Here is a 17,585-nt window from a genome sequence, read left to right as displayed (position 1 = left end):
ACATTTTCAATTTAATTTTTTTTGGAGAATAACCAATAATTGCTTCGGCTCTTCCCTTTCGCATCTTACGTAACGACAAATAAACGTCAATTAGCGTTGACTCAAAAGTCTTCGGTCTGAACCATAAAATATTTAAACAACTTATGCAATCTTTGCATCTTTAACGTAAATATAGCAATTTCAATAATTCAAAAGAGAATACAATAAATACAATGCACTTATTAATTGTTGATATTACAACAACTATTCGCATCTACAACTTACTCACTGCATCAATTACATGTTTGTCTATTACTGAAACACATAACTTTTTAATTACAAAACTGTTAAATTCAAATGATCAATTTAATAATTTGATTCAAAGATTTATAGAACATTTCTTAAAACGATGAAGACAAAGTGTTTTTCTTTTATTATAGTTTAAACTAAAATTGTAACAATTACTCACAAATGGTGATTCGAACTTATTTTTTTTATTGATGCACATTGTTTTCTACTAATTAATAATTATATAATAAGAATGACCACCAGTTCCATTTGTATCTTCTATTAGCAATAATTTACTTGATTTGAATCTTGATTTTTTCTAGAACCATTCCATTTTAGCCTCATTCAATGTTAGATAATGGTAATCTTTTATAAATTAATAGTAAACAAAATAATCTTTCTAATTGAACGTTAAACAACAATTTCAGTTATAATATAATTAAGTAATTTAATGTATTTATATAGTTTCAATTGAGTACTTTTTATATTATATTTTCGTGAAGATTTTCTCTATCGACGTTTTTCATTTCTGCATCCACACTATGTGTAAATTGTAACTTGATTTATTGTTAGACGTATCACACTTTTCAGCATCAACAGTTCGTTATTCAGGGCAGAAATGTATGTATAATTTTCATAAAAATTATTAATGTTTCCATACTATTAAAGTTGTCAAACATCGTCAGGAATATTATTAAAATAGATAGTTTCTTGATACATAAAATTGAAGTTAAAAAAAAAATATGTGAAAATTGTGAAAATTATTAAAGTTATAATTACAATGTTTTAAATGAGCAACCTTGGATATCTGATATATTATTGTAATTGAATCATAATGTATGCATTGTCGATGGCCGCGGTCATCGATAATGAAGCATCGAAAATCAAAAAAATAAATAAATAAATGCTCGAGGTCAGGAAGGTCAAGAATCGAAACGTGAGCACTTTTCATTTCGATACTTCTTCATCACCATCGAAGCAAAGCAATCAAAGGCATTCTCAAACATGGGGGAAAAATCTAGTTTTCGCTCCGAATACTCGAATACCCGACGGACGCCTTTTCGCATTTGGGCAAATGAATGTTAGCTGAGGAATTTCTGGCTACGACTATTGACGCATTTCTTTTCGCATGATTCCATTTGGATTTCTGCATGGAATCTCTCTGCGGTTTCTGCTGCTTCTCTTTTTCTCTCCTGCAATTCTTTTTTTGCGCAATTCGGGTAAACGTTTTTTTTTCTTTTTTTTTTATTATTTCAGTTTGCGTTTCGAGATGAGAGAGAACCGTAACATAATTAGACTATATTTGGGTTTGCAGTCTTTGGAAGTAGGCTGCTGCTGCTCGCTTCTAATACCAGATTTGAATAAAATCCGCGGCCCCGAAGGAGTCTCTCCGTGCAAACAACCAGGCCTTCTCGCAACTCGGCCCCAAAACTTTCTAATCCACGGACCTATGTGGCTATGGCTATCCGCGTGCATGTGTATTTTGTATATTGTGCATGTATGTACACACAAACGTGTATATGTTTGAGCGCTTTTTGCGCGCGTTTTATGTTGAAAGAAGAGATTTTTTGGACTCGTGTGCGCACCGTGAGAATATTATAACTATTATCATTATTGGTGCAGAGTCGTGGAGGAAGGTGCCCCCAGGGGGGGACAAGCGGTCAGGCACAAACGGAGCGCCGTTCTCCTGGACCTGGAACGACTCTCCACTCTTCCTCTTCACTCCACTCCTCCACCTGCGCTCCTTCAGACCAAAAGTTTATTGCATGTCTACAGTTACGCAATCTAATTAATAAATTTTATGTACACTTGGAAAACAGTCGATCTAATGTCCCCCCCCCCAACTGATACTTCTTCAAAAAGCCGAAGGCGTTTCGCACGCGACGCATTTCTAATAATGGGCCTCCAATTTTCCCACGGCTCACCAAACGATCCCACACATTCCGCCATTCGATCGGATTTTTTTTTTTGCTCTTGCTTTTGTTTTTGCTATCGATAGCAATTACGTAAAGAACCAAGCAAGCAACGATAGATCAAGAATTTAATCAACTGTGTATTTTCATTAAATCAATTTGGAAATCGATTGAGATTTTGTGTTTATTTGCTTTTTTTCTTGTTATCGAACGCAATTATGTAAAGAATCAAGCGACGGAGGTTCACATCAATTTTGCATATGTGTATCAAATCGATTTGGAAATCGATCGAGAAATACCGAGATTTAGCGCTAGGTTAGACGCAAATGTCAATGTCGCAGCGCAGTTTCACACGGTTTTGACGACATTGCGACACGCAGAAGATGTTAATTACTGCTACAGTTTCTTCACACACTAAAAAAAAAATTAATGCTCTAACGTTCCTAAGAAAACTAATCATTAATTTAATATTTGTATTAATATATTTAATTTACTGGAAGACAAATTTATTTAACTTTGACGATTCTTAAGAAAATTAATAACTGATAAATTCTCAAGAATTTTAATAACTGATCAATTACTTTAGTACAATTATTTATATAAATTTGGTAGAAATAAACTACTTTTTTTAATTGAATTTAAGAGTTACATCAGGCGTACACTATGAACCACATAATAACTAATTGTAATTGATATTTCTGCCAAAGTTATATTTTTTCATATAATGGTATAAATTTAGGGTCAGCAAACTGCGGCTCGCGAACCGAATATGGCTCTGTACATACTTAAATTGGCTCTTCAGATTTACTAAAAATATTGGTACGTCGCGTTAAATTGTTAATGACAAAGCGTAAAAAAATATATTTTAAAGAATTACTGCCACCCTACAATTTCAAAAATATATGTTGCAACGCGCGACAAAAATTAGGTATTTTCAGACATAAATATATTTATCGGATTTTCTTTATATTATTATTTCAATCAATAATTCCTTAATAGAATTGTGGCTTCAGTTCATCCATTTATAATTAGGACCTAGAAAAAGTTAACAATCTCAAAACTACTTGTGGACAAATTTACGAAGAGAAAGAAATCCTTACTATTTATTTGCATTTTTATTAGAATAGGAGCAATTACTGAAATATTAAGAAAAACGTTATTATTTTCTTATATTAAGAACAGATTTTCTTTGAAACAATTTTATTACAACCAAGTACAGTTCCAAAATTTCCGGATTTTTACTCGTATAGTAAAATACTAACACTTTTTTCTACATTCTACATTCCGTAAATCCGTTCCATGTCGGAGAAAAAAAAGTATAACTTGGTCTCGATTTTTAATCATTTTGCTTCTCATATCTATGGTTATTTTTATTCTTTAGCTTTAAACAAAGATTGCTCGTTAAGCGAGGTTCCACTGTACTAACTTTTAGTATTAAAAGTATTAGACTGCAAAGTAATGTACAGGTGATATACAAAAAAAATATATTTTTTACAACCACACACTTTTCATTCATAAATGCGTACACCATAAAATTTATCAATGAATCCAAATTTTATATCTGTTTATTTATCCTTTTTAATTAAAAAAAAACATATTTAACAAACAAAACAGTTTGATTGTAGCACGAGCCGACTTTGTTTTCCTTCATTCACTAAGTTTCAATAAGATTCACTATAATAAATCATGTGCTGAAACGAAAAAGCGCTTTACTTCAGTAATACTATTATTAATTGTATACAATAGTCTATATTACGTGATACTTTCCAAGTAACTTAATACTTGAAAAGTACATGTACTCTAATTAAACAATGGAGATTACGCATTTTGCTCTAATTTACTTGTCAAGTAAAATTAGAGAAACACAAGCAACGAACTAAAAATATGGAAAATCCTTTAGCCAAGTCTATAGACAATGACAGTGTTAAGGATAGCAGCAGATTCACAGCCAAAGGAAACAGATCTTAAATTTACTCAATGTTCACATTGATGAACAGATTGTGAATAAAATTATACGACAACAAAAAAATATATTATTCGTTTGTGCTCTGAATTTCTCTAATCCGATATCCCTTGACACGTTAAACGGCCAACGCTTAAAGCTGCAACCGTTTTGGAAAATCCATATAGGGTATCGAATATTGTTAATTTTTTTTAACAAGTATTTATGGCACAAATCGTTATTGGCCAGTTGTTGTCTGGCACGCCCTAAATTATTACACTTGTTACATGAAATAATACTCTTTTTTTTTTTGTTTCACTTCAAAATGCATTCCATGAATTATTTAGTTGGAATATTATTCAGCACGAAACTATATACGGCAAGAGTAATGTTTAAGTTTCAATATATTGCTGTTCGTTTTCTTCCTGTTTTGCATTATTAAATTTAATAGGTATTAATTATTACATTTGCAGCTATTTATTAAGCTTTGATGTTATAAAAACAACTGTTGATTTATGCAATTGATAATATTTGATACAATGTTTATTTCCCAAAATTATGTTAGGTAAGTTCATGACCCAAACTATTCCTTTTTGTAATTCTTATTTTTTATACTAATACAGCAAAAATAAATGATTAATTAACAATCTCTAACATATTTATTGTTTTCACTCAACTTCTCTATAAAAAAAAATACATAACTCTACTTCTTATTTAATTAAAAACAAAAATAAGAAAAATTCAGATACTTGCAATCATCTTTAATATTTATACAATATTCCTAAATTTCATCGGAATTATTCATTCATGTTAAACAATTTTGAAAGTGTTCTACAATTTCAAAAACTATAGTTAGATATTATTGAATTTCGAAAATAAAAAAAAAACACTTATTTACACTTATATAGATTGATCAAATGATTAATTAAATTAATATTTAAAGATAGAGACAGTAAAAGACTACAGTTGAAAGTTACATTTTAAAAAATGTCCATAAATATATTTGAAATTCGCCAATATTTTTGTCTGAATTTGTTCAAATATTTGTTTAAAATTAAAATCTTTATTGTAATAAATTTTAAAAAAAAATCTGTATAAAATTTTATTCGAAATATTTCAGGTTGTTAGATTATTTTTTCTTTTATGATTATAATAAAAATAAATCATATTTACACTTATATAGATTGATCAAATGATTAATTAAATTAATATTTAAAGATAGAGACAGTAAAAGACTACAGTTTAAAGTTACGTTTTAAAAAATGTCTTTAAATATGTTTGAAATTCGCTAATATTTTTATCTGAATTTGTTCAAATATTTGTTTAAAATTAAAATCTTTATTGTAATAAATTTAAAAAAAAAATGTTCTGTAATAAAATGTGCGACGAATATAATAAATATGTTTGATCACTTGACAGTTATTATAAAATGGGAGTTCATTTATGGGATTGCCATTAATGTTTAGGATCGCAGTAGGTGGCGGCACGCCCCCGATTTTTAGATTGATTTTGTGCTTTTCTCTTTCTTTTTAAAATATATATTTATTGTATACAGTTCGTTCGTACATTTTGCCATAAATAAAAGTGGATTGAAGAAGGATGAAGTGAATAAAAAAAAAAGTAAAAACGTAAAATGAGGATCGAGCGAGGATCGCTTAGTGTGGTGACCTATTATGTATTTTATAACGTCGAGGCATTGTTTTCGTGGAAAGCGAAGGCAATCATCGTGCGGGTGTGTATTTCAACGCCTCCATAGATCATCGTAATAATGATGATGATCTATGCTAGTAGGCCCGGCCCGGCCCGATCCTCTTCCTCCTTCTCCAATTCGAAAATAATAAAAAGAAGAAGAAGAAGATGGTTCTCTTTGACTATATAGTTAGTTTCTTCTCGTTCCGTGCGCGATCACTGAAATGTCATCATCATCATCACATTCGCTATCTCTCGATCCTCTCCCGCTCGCTCGCTCGCTCGCTCGCAGCCTTAAAAATATTCATAAAGGTAAAAGTTGCAAAGAAGATGAGACATTTGCATAAAGGCCGTGCCCCACATAAACACCCAAACGATCTTTCATCTTCCATCTCGGAGAACGTCCTCCGTCTCGCTCGAGCCACAACCACCTTTTTAACTATACACGCGCCGATAGCCATCATCTCTTCTGCTCTTCTATTATCAGCAGATAGTCTCATTTGGAAAGAGAAAGACATACACACATCTACACACGCACACAGAGAGAGAAAGAGAGAAGAGAGCGTTCGCGATTTTTCCACTCCTCACGGACGAGGAAGGAAGAATTATGGCGCATTGTTCGCGTTCCATCTACGCCCCTTTCGAGCTCATCCCAAAAATCATCTTGTTAACAACAACAAAAACAAACAAAAAACAACCACGACTACAAATAGAAACGTATCGAAAACTCACCATAATTCGCCTGGCTTGCAAGATCTGAAAAGACGAAAGCAAATGCAATTAATTGCTTGTATCTTTCCAAAGATGTTGATTGAAACAAACCAAATCTTATTTTACACAATAAAGTATCATTTCCAAAATTGCAACTAACATAGACGGACGATATATAAAATCAAAATGAGATTTTTGACTATAGAGAACGTAATATTCAAAACTTACTTGTGAGTAGCTGAAATGCAAATGAACCGAGCACATGGAAAATTTGTCGTTGGAGGCAATCATTGAAAGGAATTTTCTTGTTCTTTGTCGCCCCGTTATGTTGTTTTGTTGGAAAAAAGAAAAAAAAGTTTTCGCAAATTTTATTTTTTTTTCTTTTTGTTAAATGTTTACTCGTGTTAACGCAACAACGCACGCAGCGTGCAGAAACCTCGGACCGCGTCCATCGCACTACCGGATGTTGTGGTGGAAAAGTTTTTATTTTGTTTTCGTTATTATTTTTTTTTTTTTGTCGTTTGGAATCTCGAGGTTTTTCCTATTTTCCGCGATCGAAGCACAACACACACATATAAATATATATATCTATAAATTTGTATAGATTAGGTATTAGGATTAAGGTATTTCTTTTTGTATATATGTGCGTGAGTGTGCAGTGTACAGTTTCGTTTGATTCTTCGCTTGTCGACGATGCTGTTATGACTTAGGACTTGTCTGTCTGCTCGCTGCGACGCGTTGCGAACGCGGCAATAGTTATGTGTGCACTGCAGCATTATTATTGTTTAGAAAAACATAAAGCACGTATCATCTATCCCCACTTTCAGATACACACACACACATTCACATCAACAGCATGCAAACTCCATCCACACTAGTTACTTAAGTAGAGGGGAAAATTCTTCACGCTCGACATGCAACCTTCTTTATTTGTATATCGCATTGGATCATTTCCGAATCAAAGAATCAAGAGGTGGAAGAGGAAGAGGAGCGCTACTCCAAACGTAGCGAGCATCCACAGGAACGACGACTTCAACGCCTGGACTCCTTCCGGGAGGGTGTCCATCGTGTCCTTGAGCACGTACATTCGGATTCCAGCTATGTAGGACTGGAAGTAGCTGTCCCAATCCACACTGTCCATGTCGAAATCGAAGAGAGCTTTGTCCGTGGCGCTAAGCTTGTTCCAAAGACCTTTCGTTGCTTCGCCGCTCGATTCCCAACCCTTCATCAGCACGAACTTGAGGCTTCTCGACAGCATATCAACTTTATTGTAATATCCCAAATACCTAACAATAAAATTATCTTCATATATATTTTATTACATTGGTGTTTATATATAATTCATATTTAATTAATTGCATTTATTTCGATGTATTGTTGATCTATTTTACGTGTCTAGAAAGTGTCAAAAATATAAAATTATACTTATTTTTCCATTTTACAATTCTATTTAATTTCACTTCGTCACATATGAATGTGACGAACAACCAACCAAATTTTGCCCGGAGATGTCAAAATGTTTGGACTTCGGGCGTCCCGGAAAAAAATATATATCAAGGGCGCCGCATACAAAGAAAGTTTGAAAACCGCTGGCTTAGCATGTTAAACTTGTATTTGTAGTTATTATTAATGGTATTTTGTAGTTCTACGAAAGTTTGTAAGTTGACGATTTTTTGTTGGAATCATCCAATGTTTAATAAGTGCTGAAGTGTGCCTTGAAACAAGAAAAGGTTGCTTTAATCTTAATGCGAATGTTTGAAGCTTAATTTTAATGTTTATTCATATTGCATTTTCTATCTTACACAACTTTATTATTGTGTCAGTTTGTCATTATATATTTTTGGATTTTTCTAATTATTTCTATTTAAAAATATTACATTAGTCAGTTGACAAACTTTGTTATTTATATAACACAACGCCTGTAATGGCATCTTTTGACTAATTCTAAGAATATTATTACAGAGCAAAAGTCTGATTGAATTGTAAAAAAAAATGCAACCATTAAATTAAGAAGCTATACATAATTATGCCAAAACAGTTCATTCTATTCAAATAGAAACAATATAAACATTATATCTTTGCTTACTTGGATGTGTTCATTGAGGTAAATGACATGCTGACAAGAGATTACTTAACAACTGGAAGAAGTTAATTTGGCAAAATAAATGAGGTCATGATATTTTGACTAATTTTTTGTTTGTTTTCATCTTAGTAAAATAAAAGTTTAACTTAAGCGAATCAAGCAAAACATAGGACAATAGTGAATACTGAAACTGCCTTCTTCAATTTCTTCTACTTCTTCTCCTATCGCCTTGTCGTCCTTTCTTTATGTGTTCGAATTACCATAAGCATTTGGCCTAATTGTAATGGTCTCGTTTATGGCAATTCTCGCACATCCTTTGTACAGAATTTGTTGTTGTTTGTCGATGGCGATGTTAAAAGGAAACTGGATTCGAAAAACATACACACCTTGCCTTCCCATAAAAGTAGAATCCGAAAAGGTCGAAGAGGTAAGCAGGTATGTAATGCAAAACTGCAACCAGAATGCTGTGAAGCCGCTTGTTGCCGTGGAAAATGCACCATGGATAGGAAATAGTGTAAATCGTCGGCAGGAGTTTTCCGTGTTTCGATGCGAGTTTGAACAGTCTTCCTGAGATGAAAAGAAAATGAGTTGTGTTTTAGTAAAATGTTATTTAGTATATCGAAAAATTAACCCCATGTAATTGGATGCTCTTTAGAACCGACCAAGTTGTACACTGGAACGTATTCGTTCGTTTCTAAATATTCGCTGTTTTCGTTCAAGGTTCTGCAAAGAAGGATGAGTGTTAACAGTGAGAGTATTGGTTGTTGATTGAGGTAAGTGTACTTGGTTTTGGCGATATCCCAGGCGGCTGCTATCAAGGCGTTTGCTGCATAATCTGCTGGGATAACATCTGCGCGTACATTCTTTTGCACGAGGAGACTTTTGTTCAAACCTAGGTAGATGGTCATGATCAATCCGGTCACTCCGTTGACGTTATCCAACCAACCGGGGACGGGCTCTTTCGCGCTCGAAATTACTGAATGATTTGCGTTTTCAAGCGATCGTTTCAAATAAATATATAATTCTCTTACGCATCGCTGGTCTTACTACAGCAATTGGTAACAGTTTACCATCCTTCCTGATGATGTCTTCAGCGATAGATTTGGTGAATATATAATTATTTAACCATTTCCCTACAACTCTGCAAAATTTAAATACAATTGTGTTTATTTTTGGTACATCGAAGTGACCTGTTGACCGTACATAGGCGTGCTGTTGCTGACGTGAGCCGTGTCCATTGTCTGGACGAATTCGATTAAGGCTCTGCCGGAAATGAACGGCTTAGCCAAAGATTCACTCAGGGTACCGGCATTGCAATTCACGTAGGCGTTGGACACGTGAACGAAGGCCTAACAAAGTTTTTATTGCATAATAATTAAAATAATTTTGGTGTAATGTCTAACATTACTTTCAGATGCTTCATCCTTTTGGAAATTTCCAGAAAATCGCTTAAAGCTCTAACATTGATTTCCCCTGATTGCTTCAAGCTAATATCGAAGAGGCTGCTAGAAGCGCAGTTGAAGATTACGTCGACTTCGTCGACGATCTTCTGCAAATCCTCGTCTCCTATACCCCAATTGTCGGCAACCAGACAATCACCTCGAATGAACTCCACCTTGTTCAAAGCTTCCGGGCGACCGTCCCTTAAACCGGCGAAGATCTTTGTTTAAAAGTGTTAAAATACGAAATCTTCGAGTTATTTATTCTTACCGGTGAATCCACCAAATCCTCCATTTTCGTTTCGACATTGGAATAGCTATTCATGCGTACCAGAAGGAAGATTTTACCGATATTCGGACACGATGTTAGCAGTTTCACGAGAAGGATTTTACCCAAAAATCCGGTAGCGCCAGTTATCAAAACGTTAATTCCTGAGTAGAATTCAGCGATTGTCGATTCGCCTAGCACGGGTCGCCTCACGGCTACATTTTCACCACGTTCCAGTAACACTTCCATTTCCAGACTGACGATACTGAACATTTGCAAACAATAAGCCAACCTTTGTAACCTTTACTTTATTAATTCATTATTAAAAAACAGCTCCGTAGAGCAACACAATAAGTTTGTATAGTAAGAACCAAATGAGTGCTACCAAGCAATAATGCGCAGACTGCATGATCATAAGCTTCCTCTTTCCAGCTGGAACAGTTTCCATCGGATCCTTCAGCAGATAAATTCTTCCTCCCATCATGTACGTCTTGTAATACGCGTTCCAATCGAGTTTGGCCATCGAAAACTCGAAGGTCTTTTTATCCGTTTTATTCAGCTCCAACCACAACTGTTTGGTGTTTTCATTTTCAAAATTCCATTCCCTATTAGTGAAATAGCTGAGCACATTTATGAATTTGTGTATCTTCTTGTAACTTTCCACCAAACTAAACAAAACATCACATTATTTATCATCTTCAATTATTCAGCAAAAAATTACGTACATCGGTTTCTTACCAATACAGAATGCTAGAAAATCGATGATGTAAGCAGGTAGTGTATGAAGTAACAATATATCCAAATTGTGCTTCCATTTATATTTGTTCAACCTGAATATAAAATACCAAACGGCTAGAGGGCTTGGAATTTGATTACCGTTGAGTTGGCATTGTGCCATGTAAGTTTCTGAAATAACAATTTAAACTAATCATAAATATATTTATTCTTCTTGCATGCGACATACTCCAATTTATCGGCTTTTCCGGAGATGAAACGTAATTGTAGATCTTCGGTTCGTTGAAGATCTGCTTCGATGATTTCCAGGCTACTGCGAGCATGGCGTTGATTACGTAATCGGCAGGAACCAGATCGGCGTTCTTCAAAGGATCTGCATGTAAAGTCCTCAGCAAACCTAAGCCAGCGCCATGAGCGACGCCCATTGGACCATAATAATTATCCACCCAACCTGCAATAGGTTCCTTGAACGTCGATATGACTGAAAAGTATTTATTTTTATATAACATTATTGTTATTAATTTCTGCAAATATTCTTACTTATCGATGGACGTATCATAGCTGTAGGTAAACCCTTTGATTCGTCCTTGAACACCTCTTCCGAGATCGACTTCGAAAAGGAATAGGTGTTTGGCCATTTGCCTAAAATACTCTCCTGACATTCAGCTATTTGATCATCATTCAGCACGTCCAAGAGTTTGAACAATTTCTCGGCCGATATTTGCGGTTTGTAGAATTGCTCATCGATGTCAGTCCTTGTGCAAAATGAGTATGCAGTGGATATATACAATAAAGACTAAAATAATATTAAGTTATTAATTTAATTAAGACAAAAAAAAAAGATATGCACGAACCTTCAAATTAATCATTTCCCTAGCCATTGCGCAAATATCCTTTGTAGCAATAACGTTAATATTGGTTGCGGTTCTTAATTTTTGATCGAACCTCACCGTCGCAGCGCAATGGAAAATTACATGAACCTCATCGATAATCATCTTCCGATCTTCGTCCTTTATACCCAAATTGGGTAAACTACAGTCACCAGCAACCATTACAAGTTTTTCCAAAAACTTTGGCTTCTCGATCTTCAATCTATCAAATAACTGAAGAAGCAAAAAAAGATTGAAATAAGAAACGATATAATCATTGTAATCTCACCGGAATCTCGAATATTTCCTTGAAACGCTCCTCCTCCGATTTGCCCTTCTTGCATCGCACCAGCATGAAGATCTTCCCCACATTGCAGACCCTCAGCAACTTTTCGATGAGGATCTTCCCTAGGAATCCGGTGCTTCCCGTGAGAAAAACCGTCTTGTCCTCGAAGAACGCACATATTTCGCTGCTCTCCTCCATTTCGATTGGAAGTTTTCACCGAAACCTAACATTTTAATGCACAAATTTTAAACCCATTTCAACCGGATACGTGTAACGCATTTACAATTGAACAGAACCGTACTCAGCTTATCAATATGATCAACAGAAAATTAATTACTAACACAATTATTTAAAAAAAAATCATCTAATATGATTATAATTTCTGATTATTGGTCAATTAAACCAAAATAAAATGATTTTTATTTAAATCATTGTTTATAAAACCTTTATTTATTTAACTGATTTTACAAAATGTTTCCACATCAAAACAAATTATAAAATTGTGATTAATTAATGTGAATGGATTATGATCATTTTTAGTGAAGTAATTGTCATTGAATAAATCAAAGATTGTGTTGATTCAAAGTTTCTTTTGTGGGTTTTCGAGCTGGATTCGTACCTGCAATGTTTGTAAATTATGTGATGTCTGGTTTACGAGAATTGTAGAGTCAGCATAGTGATTCTTTAGAATACAAAATTACATTCATACATTTGCATACACTTGTAAATGAAAGGCGCATATTTTAATTAATGCATCTTGGAATAAAACAGTGATAATAACAACAACATACAATAGCAATGTGTTTATTTATATATCAGTTAATATGAAGATTAAGTAGAGAATGTAGAAAGTACAAAACGCAATGCAAGGTAAAGTCCGTACAGCAGAAATCCCATAAGCGTGTAATGAGCGTACTTCAGAATCCTCAGTTTCCTCCTGCCAGCAGGCACCGTGTCCAACGTGTCTTTCAGCAAATACAATCGGCAACCGCTTGTATAATTGTCGAAGTAAGAAATCCAATCCAGCGTTGCTATATTAAACTGGAAGAGTTGCCTATCCTTTTCGCACAGGCTTTTCCAAAGAAGTTTCGTGTTGTCGTCGTGAAAATCCCATTGTCTCTGTGCGAAATAAGACACGACCAACATAAATTTGTGTATCTTCTTGTATCCTTTCACCAATCTGCAAACAAAAGTGATGGTAATTGAAAGAATTAACATTTAATGATGACACTCACAAAGGTTTTTTTCCAATGCACCTGGCAATGAAATCCACTATGTGTCCAGGCACAGTGTGAAGTAATAGATGGGCCAATTCGTAGAGGTAAACGTTGCTAGTCAAAAACAGCACGTAATGCCAAACAACTAAAGGCGAAGGCACTTTATGGCACGCTTCGTACGCGTAATTGATGAAATTGTCTGAAATCGGCGAATCATTAATAATCCTTTTTTTTTTTCAAAAGTAAACTTCAAATTTACTCCAGGTGATGGCATTTTGCGCCGAACTGACGAAATTGTAAATTGGAATGCGTTTCTCAATTGACAACTTCTCGCGTTCATCTTCACTCGTACTTTGGCTAATATATTTAAACAAAATTACATAATTACTTATTTTTTTTTTACAAGAACATGTTACACCTACTGTTGTCTATCTGTAGCCCAACAGGCTGCAAGAATTGCGTTACACACGTAATCCGCAGGAACAATATCGACCACATTATCTTTCCTGCAGTGCATGGTCCTAATAATCCCCAAAGCAACCCCGATGGTCACGCCGGTAGGACCATACACATTATCAATCCAACCCTTGACCGGTTCTTCACAACTCGCAACGACTTAAAAGAAAAAAGCAATGAAAATAAATCCTAATTAAATTTACTTCAATCTCACCTATTGACGGTCTCACTATAGCCAAAGGCAATCCAACCCCTTCGGATTTAATTACATCCTCCGCTAGAGCTTTTGTGAACACGTAACTATTCGGATATTCACCTATCAATCTACATTTAAAAAAAAATCAGAAAGTATCTACTAAAATCCTTAACTAATTCCATTCGACTTACTGTGATGTAATGTCGCTTATCAGATTCTCATCGAGACATTCAATGAGGTCGATTAAATTGTTTCCTTTCATTGAAGCTTCATAGAAGTTCTCATCTATTTCCTTCCTGATGCAATTCGAGTACACAGTTGAAATATGTATGAAAGACTAAATACAATTTATAATTCGTTTCATTGTAAATTATAAATACATACTTTTAATTGCGGCATTTTCTTGGCCATTGCTATCAAATCTCTTATAGCTCTAACATTGATGTTTGTTGCAATCGTCAGGTGTTCATCAAATCTCACCGTTGCAGCTGAATGAAGAATGATGTTCACCTCCTTCGTAATCGTTTCTTTGTCGGCATCTTGAATACCGAGATCTGGTAATGCACAATCTCCTGTTATCAAAGATACCTTTTCTTTGTACTCCGGATTTGCCTCATTCAAAGCTTGGAAAACCTAGAAAATCAAACACAAATTTGTTACTAATATACAATTATACAATTATGTTACTAATATGAGAATTATGATTTGAGTAATAAAAGTTTAAATCATTAAAATATATGTCATTTTTTCAACTAACTTTTGGAAATTTACAGGATTCCAAGGACTTTGTCACCTTCTGTGACTCATTTTATTTTATTCTAAAGAAATAAATATTTGTTGTACTTACCACTCCTGAGAAAATATCATCAAATCTTGTTTTAGGATCTTTGCCTTTCTTAGTTCTGACTAATATGTAAATCTTCTTAACATCAGGACAAGTGCGTAATAACTTTTCCAATAAAATTTTCCCAAGGAATCCGGATGCACCTGTCAGGAAAATCGTTTTTCCGGCATAGAACTGCTGCAATTCGCTCATGGAAGTATCAACCATTTTCCTAGAAAATATAAATACATATTTGAACGTTCTGTTTGTTTAATTAACTATGTTTTTTTACTCTAAATAAAAGAAGATTTGCTTAAATAGAGTCGAGTATTTTTTTTTTGTTAAACATTGCACATTGCACAAATGGGAATTCAAATGTGCAAGTATGAAACAAGAAGGTTTAGTATGAATAAAAATTGATGGATTAATTTGCTTACTGATACAGAAAATAAGTGAATTTGGAAATAGATTGATTTATGCACTCGTTTTATTTTAATTTCACCAAAAACATACAGATTTCTCTAACACTTCTGCAACAACTATTGAAACAAATCAAAATAAATCTCTTATTGCAATATGAATTGTTCCCACCACTTGAGGATCTCGTTGTCCTCGTGCAAAACTTCTTTACTTTTGTTGTGTTTTTTTTTCTGATATTGCAAAACAACTAAAATGCACAACATTCATTAAAGTAGTCACGTATATTAGTAGCAGTAAATGAAAACTAAGCAAGAAGAAAAAGCAGACTTTAGCAAACTTTTTGCAACAACAAAAACGATTAAATCCTTAAACAATGTATATTTAGAAATAGACATAAATAAGTCTTACTTACTCCAAATGTAGTCTATTTGTTGTATCGACTACTTAATGACAACAACATTTATATCCAATTGAATAGTTTTTAAAAAGTTGTTATACAAACAAAATATTTCCTAGTTTAAGTCTATATACTTATATCGAGTGCACTTTTTAAACGATCATTTTTTCATTAATAATGTATAAATTTGAATATTCCTTGAAAGAACAAGTCTTTGTCAATAACGATTTCACGAAAGTACTTTGCAAAATAATGCGCATATTGCAAGGACTTAATATAATATGTGCATATAGTTTCCTGTTCAACAATAAATAATGAGAAACAAGTTTCAACGGAAAATATTTAGCCAACTTTGGAACTGACGTTGTTGCAACAATTTTTATTGTAAACATTATATTTTTCAATTATCATTTCTTATTATACAATTATGCAAGTAACACTCGATAACAGTTCAATTTTCATCATATTTTGCGCATTATGTAGTAGGACAATCTTAGTATCAGACTGGCAAAGATGAAGTAACTATATACCAAGACAAACATCACAAAACGACTAATATTTTAAAATACAGTAAAACCACGGTTAATACAAACATCACTTTTATTTGCTTTAAAAACTTAATACCTACAAAATATATAACAAATGTTTAATATTCTGTTTTAGTACTATTCGAATTTGTAGCTGTTTTTGTTCTGTTCTATTGTATAAGTTTCTGTTTCATTCTGCTTGGTTATGGAACCCTTGTATCTCGTATATTTGTATCATGGATTCCTCCTACTCCATTGTCATCAGAGTCACAAGAAAAACGCTAGTGAAACCACTAATAGTTCTTGGAGAGAAATGCTTAAATGGAGTTATGCTCAGAATATAGGCAGAATTTCTGTTTTTCTCACCGGATTTTATTGCTATATTTTTAGAGCCTGCTTAAACAAATAACTGTTAAATAGATATATTTGGCTCATCTAATCATCTTTTCCGAGTGACACTAATTCCATTAACTTTATTCAAAAGAACAGCAAAGTGAACATCACAATTCTAAAAATGAAAATATGGGTCTATATCGCAAGCCCGACAACCGAAAGACCGTCTATTGAAAGCCCGACTGTATCGAAATCCCGACTACCATAATCCCGACAACCGAAATCCCGACAGTGTCTTTTATTATTATAATTTCTACAATAACATTTTATATTATTCTACTATATTTTAATAGATACGACGGATACTGATATTTTTACTAAGTCTTAAGTCGATGGCTCTTTTGTTATTTATTCTTAATAACATTTTTTTTCGTTGTCTTATTCATTATAAAACTTAAGAATAAGAAATATTCTATAATAAAATTAGTTTATGTTATTAACAATAAATAACAACAATTAATAATCTTATTAAGTTTTAGATTGTCCAAATTTCGATATAGTCGGCATTTTGATTGTCGGGATTTTGACATAGTCGGGATTTCGGTTTTGGTTGTCGAATTTGCGATTGCCACCGCATCAGCTCATTCCGAGGCGCCACAAGATCAAGCGCCAAATAATTTAAATTTTGAAAATTTCTTATAAAATTCCAAACAAGTTTTAGTAACATATAAATCTTCAATTCAATCACCTGCAATTATAAATAAATGTTCTTTAAAAGAAATAAAATTGCAAAAATTTTAATTCTTTTCATTTGGACAATTTCTTATGAAGAAATCAGTTTTCTTATGAAGATAAGTAACATTGGTCAAAGGCTAGCAGATAGAGTATTATCTATATATCGAACATATCTTTAATTTACATTCCAGACATTAACAAGTGTTGAATAATTAATCTGTCAACTCTATATAATTATATTTATGTAAGGTACAGTTATCAATTGGTTAAATCTCGATT

General features: G+C 33.4%; 2 protein-coding genes across 3 annotated transcripts; both read right to left on the bottom strand.

Annotated features, from left to right (window-relative positions):
* Nucleotides 1-7,431: 7,431 nt before the first annotated feature.
* LOC108558322 (putative fatty acyl-CoA reductase CG5065) lies at nucleotides 7,432-10,609 on the bottom strand. 2 transcript variants are annotated; one of them, XM_017915203.1, is made up of 8 exons: nucleotides 10,316-10,609; nucleotides 10,014-10,265; nucleotides 9,809-9,954; nucleotides 9,637-9,746; nucleotides 9,389-9,581; nucleotides 9,237-9,328; nucleotides 8,992-9,172; nucleotides 7,432-7,808 (listed from the first exon to the last, which is right to left on the bottom strand). In XM_017915203.1, exons 1-8 carry the CDS (start codon nucleotides 10,583-10,585, stop codon nucleotides 7,481-7,483), a joined length of 1,572 nt encoding a protein of 523 aa, XP_017770692.1. In that variant the 5' UTR covers nucleotides 10,586-10,609; the 3' UTR covers nucleotides 7,432-7,480. The 2 variants fall into 2 exon arrangements, with proteins under 2 accessions (XP_017770692.1, XP_017770693.1); XM_017915204.1 differs by having other exon boundaries at nucleotides 10,014-10,248; nucleotides 10,316-10,437.
* On the bottom strand, nucleotides 10,602-15,838 carry LOC108558317. Its single transcript, XM_017915197.1, has 15 exons — nucleotides 15,727-15,838; nucleotides 14,919-15,126; nucleotides 14,456-14,704; nucleotides 14,263-14,408; nucleotides 14,090-14,199; nucleotides 13,842-14,034; nucleotides 13,679-13,776; nucleotides 13,438-13,618; nucleotides 13,046-13,382; nucleotides 12,206-12,412; nucleotides 11,902-12,150; nucleotides 11,588-11,843; nucleotides 11,277-11,528; nucleotides 11,038-11,218; nucleotides 10,602-10,980 (listed from the first exon to the last, which is right to left on the bottom strand). Exons 2-15 carry the CDS (start codon nucleotides 15,120-15,122, stop codon nucleotides 10,635-10,637), a joined length of 3,009 nt encoding a protein of 1,002 aa, XP_017770686.1. The 5' UTR covers nucleotides 15,123-15,126; nucleotides 15,727-15,838; the 3' UTR covers nucleotides 10,602-10,634.
* Between the last annotated feature and the right edge of the window lie 1,747 nt (nucleotides 15,839-17,585).

This window comes from Nicrophorus vespilloides, unplaced genomic scaffold, assembly GCF_001412225.1.
Source record: "Nicrophorus vespilloides isolate i.1.1-1 unplaced genomic scaffold, Nicve_v1.0, whole genome shotgun sequence".
Taxonomy (NCBI): domain Eukaryota; kingdom Metazoa; phylum Arthropoda; class Insecta; order Coleoptera; family Silphidae; genus Nicrophorus; species Nicrophorus vespilloides.
This window is presented reverse-complemented; position numbering and strand designations above follow the sequence as displayed.